This window comes from Pinus tabuliformis, chromosome 8 (genome assembly GCF_031772625.1).
Source record: "Pinus tabuliformis cultivar Carrire ecotype Pingquan chromosome 8, CPIR1, whole genome shotgun sequence".
In the NCBI taxonomy this organism is placed as follows: Eukaryota; Viridiplantae; Streptophyta; class Pinopsida; order Pinales; family Pinaceae; genus Pinus; species Pinus tabuliformis.
Window position 1 is genome coordinate 557142956 of NC_142294.1, and position 10053 is coordinate 557153008.

A 10053-nucleotide genomic window follows, 5' to 3' on the forward strand; every position below is an offset into this window, starting at 1 on the left:
TTTGAAATAATAAAAATATAGTTCTATCAAACTTACCCAAAAAAATAAAATTAATTATGAATTATCCATTATTTCCATAATAATGCACCTCTATAAGGGAGAGCATCCAGAGTATTGCTATGAAGGTGAGACAGTTCTGGAGCAGTCATGTAGGGGAAATGCCTATTGTGCATGTGGAGTATATGAAGCAATATCCATCATAATAATACACCTCTATATTATTGTGCATGTGGAGTATATGACGCAATATCCATAAAAATGTAACTTTCTGGTTTTTTCTTCTGAAAAAATGTATTTCTGAGAAATGAAAATCTGTTTTTCTCCTCTGAGAAAAAAGTATATGAAGCAGGAAAGTTCATACCTGTGCATATCAAATTATATAAAATTTCATGGACACACCAAAATAATGAGGTTCAAGCTATGTGGAGAAGAGTTACCCACATAATCATATACAACGATACTCATATTCAAATGAACAATTAACACATTCACTGTCAATCAGACCACACCGGGAGGAGCGTGGACTTGGATGAGCAAGAAAGGAATCTATGAAACCTTGCAAATGCAAAATTTACACAATGGCTACCTACCAACCTCTACTTTTTTTTCTGGCTCGGTTCAACCACACAGAACCCTAATCTCTCCCCACACGCCTTCGGTTAACATTATCATTAGAATGCGAGGCATTCCGATCACGTTGCGAATTAGAAGGCGGGTTTGCAGAGGACGGCCAAAATCGGAGCAGGTAAGATATCAGATTGCACCTGTGATGATCGTCTCTGCTGTTGGGAGCTTGCCTGGCAGTAATGTGATCTCTGATTATTGAACTGTTTCTGGTACTAGCATTACTATTCCTTCCACCTTCAATAAACACAGGGGGATTCCAATAATTGTTGTTTTGCCCTAAGGGTTCCATTGTAACAGAAAACACAGGGGCTTCACCTTGGCCGCCGGGCATCGGAGGACCCGTGGGGGATGAAGAAGAATTGCTGCCGCTGGACGAAGATCCAACCTCTGCAGTCTCTGGAACCCCGCTGGGCAATCCCTGGCGACAGACAGGACACGAATTGTGCTGAGCTAACCACGGAACAATACAGTCTGAATGATAAATGTGACTGCAGGGCATTTCCCTGGCTTCCCCCCCTAGTTCGAACCGTTCCTTGCAGACAGGGCAGTGCGAATTGTTAACCAGATGCCGCGAATTTATGGTAATTTTGGGCATTGCGTCCACGGAGGCTCCGGTGGCTGGCGGCGGGCCGGAGATGCCGGTCTGAGTCAGCTGCTCGATGATTTGCTGTAGAGCAGTGGCCATGAAATTATCTCCTAGGTTTGCAGTCAAGGGCCTGGGTTCGCCTCCTGGTTCATTCGTGAAAATTAACTGCATATGCGCCACGTTGTCCCCATTTGGGCTCCGCCTGAGAATCAGAAACGGACCGTTTAACATCCCGTCGTGGGCGGGGTTGTGGCCTTCGTTGTTTCTACGGTTATTAATCCAGTTCAGCAGGGTCCCCACGAAGTTGCCCTCTAACGGGGTTGTTCGATCATGCAGGCCTGTAATTTCTTCAATAAACCCTCCGCCGCAGGTAGGGCAAACCATGGGATCTCCTGCGCGTATTCGTAGCAATTGGTGGCACGCATGGCAGAAGTGCGGAGTACTACTACGAGAACCCATCTCGATAAGTCCCGAAGCCGATTTTGAAAAACTTGACTTCCGGCAATTGGAGAAACAAATTATGGAATACTAGATGATGTCCAAGTCTAGACTTGAATCCAAACAATTAGAACAGCAAATTATTCACCCAATCACAAAAGATAACACAATATTGTTATAGATAATTGAAACAAAACCTCAGTTCATGTATGCCCAGAAATGGCCATAACAGCTGAAAACTGGACGCAGAGAATGTTGCGGTATCGATAATGGCAGAGGAAGCAGCCACAAACATAATTTAACAGTAAAAGCTGAGCTGATTTCAGTAGCATGCAGGTCGATTCCTTCGCTCGATCATGCTTGGAAAGAATATAATGCTATTCCTCGCTTTAGCTTTGTCAGGACGTAAGAATATTTCATCAACGAGGACATCGAATATCAGACTAGCTAGAAACTCAGATATTCGATAATATTATAAACTTAAATCCTGAATTTAAAGTAGAAACTACGGAACTCCATGGCATTTATTTAATTAGATCTCAGTTGAATAATTAGAATGTCAGGAAAGAAGATAAGGATCAGATCTCTGCGATTAACTTACAGAATGATAATATGCTAAGGATTGTCTTGTTCTCCACACAACTGTGGAATCGTTTTGGTTGCAATGAACATAGCATCTGACCATTTGCATGATAACGAGACTAAACGAATCAACACCAAACGTATGCTCAGTTAATTAAATTAAGGATGCTCTTGTTCTCCACACAAGTGTGGAATATTTTTGGTTGCAATGAATATAGCATGAAACCACTAGCATGATGACGAGACAACGAATCAACACCAAATGTATGCTAAATTAATTTATAAAAAATTAATGTAATTTTAAAAAATATACAAGGGAAGAAATTGTATGGACATTTTTAATTTTGTTAAATGTAATTTTAAAAAATATACAAGGGAAGAAATTGTATGGACATTTTTAATTTTGTTAATTTTTTTTGGGAAGTATATTGACTTGGAGTTTAGTAAATAACTATGGGATATCACTCAACATTGTTTTGGTAATTTATTGTTTTTAGGTTGAAAATATAAAATTTAGAAAATATGACTGGATTGTTCTTCCATTAAATATTTATTGTACCTGTTATTTATCACCATGTCGTTGTCAAATTGTGATTAAAAGTTAAAACTTTTCATATTCTCTAACGGTTTTGTCGAGTTCATTAGGTAAGTTGTGTGTAATCACTTTGGCCTACAAGGTATGCCCACTTGGCAAAACATTTAAGTAAAATGAATTAAGGCATGTATGTTAATTAACGAGAAAAATTAAAATTATATGGATTGCAACACCCTACTCCATCTAATGGATCGTAATGTGCATTGTAACATAATCCACTCTATATATTATTAAACTAATTATCTATAATGAAATATGGATTGTAACTTGTATTGTAACACCCACCACTCCATTTAATGGATTGTTAGGTGCATTGTAACCCACACCACTCCATATATTGTTAAATTAATGAGCTATAACGAAATTGTAGTTGAACTGCATTTGTTATTAGGGATATAATGTTTTATTAGTTGGATTGTAACCTGGATTCTGTCACTCCATCTAAGATTGTAAAAGCCACCACTCCATCTAGGATTGAAACAACCACCAACCCGTCTATTATAAGCAAGGAAATGTACATTTCTTAGTGGATGCATGCATTTCTTAGTGGGTGCATTGTAGGAATTTTCAAATCCAAACCATATGCAATTAAGTTAGGTTAAATTCCTAAAACTATTCATGGAACGATTTGAAGGGGCAAATGTCAGCTTCTATCTATCTACTAAGAGAGGTGCACAATCCCATGTTCTGCAATTTTATTCAAATAAGTACTCTATTTAAAATATGTTTTTAATATATCTTTTCACCTAGGTTGAAATCTCAGTTTAACCGTGAGTTTTGGAAATCTAGGTTACAACTATCAAGCTTCATTATTTTAGATGCTTCAAGAGTTCTTGATAGTGCCAATCCATTTTCACTGTACAAAACAATGATTCCAATACTCCTGCCATCAACTTTTAAAGAATTTTAATCCATCAAAATTGTGAGAGGTTTAGACCATGCTAAAAAGTTTTACCGTCTAAAATCTGCAACAACACTTGTATCAAGCATAACTCTGCTCATTTCTAACAATACCCTTAACTCCTTCGCCTTTTTTCTAAGATCGCCCAATCTTGCTATTGGGATCCGATGAAGATACCTACAACAACTCAAAGGTAGGAATGCATTAGGGTTGAAAAAGGATATAAGCATAACCTGAGAATGATCGGCAAAAACTGAGGATTGATATAGAAAATTAGAATCTTGGCATGCAATATTGATGCTTTTACTCATGTTCAGGTTACATTTACAGGATGGATAGGATGGACGGGTTGAGCTGTTACCGTAAAACATCAGGTTGAATTGTAACCTGGATTCGGCCATTCTATCTAGGATTGTAACAGTCACTATTTTATCTAGGATTGTAACATCCACCACTTCATTTATTATAAGAAAAATAATATACATTTCTTTGTGGATGCATGCATTTTTTAGTCGGTGCCTTGTTGGAATTATAGAAGCCAGGCCATATGAAATTTAGTTAGGTCAAATTCATCGAATGATTTCCTGCAAAGATTCTTGGAATCATTTGAAGGGGTTTTTGTCTATTAAGAGAGGTGCATAATCCCTTGTTCTGCATTTTTTTTCAATCAAGTATTTTATTTAAAAAAAAAATAATATATCATTTAGTCTAGGCTTGAAATCTCAATTTAGCCATAAGATTTGAAAATCTGGGTTACAACTATCAAGCTTCAGTAAGATTTGAAAATCTGGGTTACAACTATCAAGCTTCAGTAGTTTGGGTGCTTCAAGGGTTCTTGTTATTGCTGAATCCATTTTAGGTATAAAAAAAATTATTCCAATACTCCCCCAATCAAATTTTGAAAAATTTCAGTCTAACAAAATTGTGACAGGCTTAGACCACACTAAGAGGTTTTACCCTGAAATCTGCAGCAACACACGTATATGATGCCTAAGTCTGCTCATTTCTAATAGTACCCTTAACTCCTTCCCTTTCTTTCTAAGGTCACACCCAATCTTGCTATTGGGATCTGATGCAGATACCTACAACAACTGAAGATCAGAATGCATTAGGTTTGAAAAGGATATAATCATTACCTGAGAATGATCCGCAGAAACTAAGAATTTATATAGTTAATTAGAATCTTGGCATGCAATATTGACACTTTTAGTCATGTTCAGTGTCACACACCAATACAGATCTTAAATATATATATATATATATATATATATATATATATTTACTACAGTATAATCATGTATACATGTTCATTGAATCATCACATCGCAAACATGTTATATACATTATTATAGCCGAACAATATATTAAGTAACACTTTAATATTAAAGCATTCAAATGCCTTATACTTTTACCCACTCATACTAAAGTCGATAAATGGTTTACTGTACCAACAACTAACCATGCCCATGATTTATTAATGAATATACAATGGATGGCTCATGATATAACTCGGGTTAATCAAGTGTTTGACATTCAATGGTATGTATAAAAGTTAAATGAGTGGTACTTCTGTCATGAGTGGTTTTATGGCAATTTCTATATATATGTGCTGGTTTATTTCACCGAGAATAGTTGTAGCCACGAGTCTTGTCCGGCTTTGATACTCACCCAGCTGGCCGGCTCTGCGTCCCACTTGGCACGATGAACGACTGGCCACCAGGTACCATGTGCCCTCCACGTGCTCGACGCTCCAGGAACCATACAGTCTGACAATTCTCGAACTTGCCATTTAACAGTCGTTTCCCGGTTCAACTACGAGTGATCCAATGGTGGAGACGAGCCAACCCAAATCAAGGGTTGTTGTCGACCCATGAGGCGATGGGTGCTCTAATGGTTTTAATGTGTAGTTAACTCCTTTAATTTGATTTTCTTTGTTGAGCAACCTCCTGTCGCACACAGCTTCATGGCGTTCCGCCTTACTCAAAACTCCTTACCTCCAGGCGGTCTAGTATACAGTAGGATATCTCTGCCTTCCTACACCAGAACAGGTATCGAATTTCATATTATTCTAGTTTACCACTCTTCTCGTTTCAAGTCCATGTTCTTCACGGGCCTTTGGACTTCACAGTGCTAGTTATGGTTATGGTTCCTTCAGTTTCTGTATTCATCTTCTTCGGCATTTTAGAAAATGAACTCGCATTTTTCTCGTTACGAAGATATTCTCAGGAGGAAGGTTGGGTTGTTAAATCAACGGCGTTGGATAGCCCTCTCCGCTTCTTTGCCATTCCATGTCCGGGTAAGAATTTATGTATTTAATCGTAGGCTCGTATGGCTGTTCCGTAGTAATGGGCTAAGCCGCTGTCCGTTTTGACAAGATGTCGGGGCTTGCTCATGCTTCGGAATCCCTCCGCCATATACAGGGGTTTCCTCCCATGGGGAAATTTTACGTTTCTCTTTCATATTTTGTTGTTTGTAAATTGTCTGGTTTCTCCGCCAGCATTCAGGCGGGAACCTCCGTTAAGAGGCGCTGTATGCCGAACTTGTGTTGTATAACTTGTTTCCTTACAATGGACTGTTGGTCTTGAAGGCGGACAAATGCTTTCGGTTGAATAATGTTTTGTTTATATGATACGGTTTTCGGTTTTAATTTTTGGTTAAGAATTATTACTGGTTTTCACAGAAACCTTTATTTGGCTCTAGTACTATTATTCGATGTATACTGGGCGTACTTGCCTTCTTTGTAGCTTTTACTATGAATATAAGTTTTGAACATTTATCCCTGTTCGTTTTTCCAGTGTATATTTGCTTCTATGGTTGAATCTTTTTGTATCAACGGATCTGGCATTAGAAACCCCTGCTGGATATATATATTTAAGCACAGCTTCGGCAGTTCTCTTCAGGGCCGGGGCATCTGTTAATGTTTATTACAGATGCATGCTGGTCACGGCCCTTACTCCGTTCCTCGGAGACACGGGTATTTCCGTCAGTTTGTTTTTCTTTCTGCATGCTTGTATATTCTGTTAAATGTTGAAGCTATATATTTGATAATGGATTATTACTTCGAAATACATGCTTTGTTCCGCAGACGATTCGAATGGCCTGCGTTTTTCTTGGTAAAAGGTCTGGGTAATTCCGGGTATTTACTATTGTTCTCGGTTCGAAATATAAACTTAATGCTTATGCACAATGTTGAATTCTTTTGTTCAATTCCCATCTGGGTTATTGAGGATGGCTCACACAGTAATATTTTTCCTGTTTTATATTCTTTCTATCGCTTATGCTACAGAGGTTTTTAATTCGACATGGTTTCGCTATTGTTCTTTGATTGAGAAATCTAGTCCCATCTCTGCCAGTTGCGCAGAGGCTAGATTCTAAAAATGATTAAATCTTTTCCCATTACCTTTACTTGCCTATCAAAGACCTTAAAATAATTCCATAGGTTTAAATGAATTCTTAAATGCTTTAGCAAGCCGTACCTGAGCAGTAGCAAACCTTTTCGTAGCGCTTGTCAACCTCCCGACCGTAGGAAGATCCTCCTCGATCTTCCACCCCCAAGCACTTCTGCAGATCTTCACTGTCTGCAAACCCTCTGGTTATGCCAGAGTCACGCTATCTGATCCTAACCAGACGTAGCGGTTCAGGAAGCCTCTCACTTCCAAACACATGCCATCTGGTCACTACCAGACATAGCATATCACCACCCTCTGCCATCTGATCCTTACCAGACTTGGCATTCCCCCTTTTCCCTTGGGGTCTCAACCGTCACATGAAGGTAGTTAGGTTTTCCTCTTGTTTCAACTACCTCCACAGCTACTAACAACAATTAATCACATACTTAATTAAACAGTGGTAATACAATTAATTATCATAATAATTAACAGCAGTAGCAACAGAGTTATTATAATTTACCAAACAGAGTTTTAGTTCACAGCTAAATTTACTGTCTTACTTAACATTATCGCTTTACTAGGAGCATTACATCTCCCCCTCCTGAAGTTCAACATTGTCCCGATATTGCTGTTCACCCAGAAACAATCCGGGATAAGCTTCTTTCATACTCTGCTCATCCTCCCAGGTGGCCTCATCTGGCCCAAAGTGCTGCCATTGCACTTTATCCTGGTTGATGACCTTTTTCCGCAGCTCGACTCTTCTCCGATCTAGTATGTTCACTGGCTCGACCAGGAACTCTCCTTCCGGTTCCACCTGAAACACATAATATTTAAATTAGTTGTTTTCTAACATTCCATTTTGATTTATTTTTATCTTACAGCATCTTATTACCTGAATGTCCTGCCAACTTATTATGTGTCTAGGGTCATAAACATATTTCTTTAAAATGGATACATGGAAAACATTATGGACCCGGATATGGCTAGGTAGGGCTAGCTGATAAGCTACCAGCCCCACTCGTGCTAAAATCTGGAAGGGTCCACAAAAGCGAGTTGCCAATTTGGCACAAGCATTCCATTGGAGAGTACTTCTCCTAGCTCGGATTCCGACATATACATGTTCACCCACCTGATATTCTTTAAAGGTTCTTTTCCGATCTGCAAAATATTTTTGTCTGTCCTGAGCTATTTTTAAATTAGCCCGGACTCTTTTGACCATGGCTTCCATCTCTTACAACATTTCAGGACCCAGCATGAGTTTGTCTTCCGGTCCACCCCAACTGGATGGCGTACGACATTTTCAGCCGTAAAGTACTTCGAATGGACTCATCCGCAAGGATGCATGATATCCATTGTTATAATCAAACTCCACAAGGTGTAAGTACTCCTCCCATCAGGTAGGTTGTTGCATCGCATATGACCTCAGCATGTCTTCCACCACCTGATTCACCCGCTCAGTCTGCCCGTCAGTTTGCGGATGATAAGCGGTGCTGAAATTCAATTGAGTCCCCAGACCTTCAAACAAGGTCTTCCAAAAGGCTGATGTGAATTTGACATCGCGATCGGATATTATAGCTTTTGGCAGCCCATGGAGTTTAAATATGTTCTGCATGAAAACATTTGCAATTTGAGCCGCACGATATGTAGATTGAACCGGTATGAAGTGAGCTGACTTACTGAGCTTGTCTACTACAACCATTATAGAGTCATTGTTCTTTTTGGACTTTGGCAACCCCGTAATAAAGTCCATGGTAATAGTCTCCCACTTCCATTCTGGTATGGGTAATGGCTGTAGTAAACCCGCAGGGTGTTGATGTTCAACCTTAACCTGTTGACATTCTAAGCATCGCGCCAGATATTCTACCACATCCCTTTTCATTCCTGGAAAATGATACTCCTTCCGAAGCTAGGTGATTAATTTTTGATAGCCCGGATGTCCCGCATAAGGGCTTTTATGATATTCATCCAGAATCTTTTCTTTAATACCGCTCTGATTGGGTACATAAATTCTTTTCTGGTAACACAGAATTCCGGCTGCATTCAACTCGTACCCTTGTTGTATTATGTGGGTATTTAAATTCTGCACCAGCTGCTTCTTTTGTAGGTAAATTCGATCTTGTGCAGCGGCCTCTTCAATTTCTTTGTCAAGGGTGGAATGTCCTTCACTAATACCAATTTCATAAATGCAATGCACTTTTCGACTCAGTGCATCAACTACCCTGTTCTCTTTTCCTTTTAGGTGCCTAATTTCAAAATCGAAATTCCCCAAAAAGTCCATCCACCTAGCTTGCCTAGCGTTTAAGGTTGGTTGACTAAAGTAGCTAGTTAAACTATGGTGATCGGTCATTAGCAAGAATTTTCTTCCCACCAAATAATGGCGCCACATTTTCAGCGCATGAACTACCGCAGTTAATTCCAGATCATAGGCAGAATACTTTTGCTCATGCTCCTTCAATTTTCTGGATTCGTACGCGATCACTTTCCCTTCCTGCATTAGCACCCCTCCTACACCCTCTTTGCTTGCATCTGTGCAAACTACATACTCCTTTTCCGGGTCTACAACACTCAGCACAAGTGCAGTGGTGAGCAGGTTTATGAGCTGTTCAAAGCTCCGTTGACAATCTGATGTCCACTTGAATATCTTTCCCTTCTTTCGCAAAGAGGTGATAGGATATGCAACCCTGGAGAAGCCTTCCACAAACCGCCGATAATATCCAGCCAGCCCCATGAAAGATCTGATATCTGCCACGTCCTTGGGTATTGGCCATTCCATTATAGTTTTGATCTTTTCGGGGTCCAAAACTATACCTTCTTTTGTAATGATATGTCCCAAATACTGGATCTGTTCTTTATAAAAATCACATTTGCTAAATTTACCATATAGCTGATGCTCCCGTAGTGTCTGTAACACTACTCTGAGATGCTCCTCATGCTC

General features: G+C 39.4%; 1 protein-coding gene across 1 annotated transcript; it reads right to left on the reverse strand.

Annotated features, from left to right (window-relative positions):
• Positions 1–357: 357 nt before the first annotated feature.
• Positions 358–1954, reverse strand: LOC149236673 (E3 ubiquitin-protein ligase RZF1-like). Its single transcript, XM_089461597.1, has one exon. It carries the CDS (start codon positions 1670–1672, stop codon positions 635–637), a length of 1038 nt encoding a protein of 345 aa, XP_089317723.1. The 5' UTR covers positions 1673–1954; the 3' UTR covers positions 358–634.
• Positions 1955–10053: the final 8099 nt, after the last annotated feature.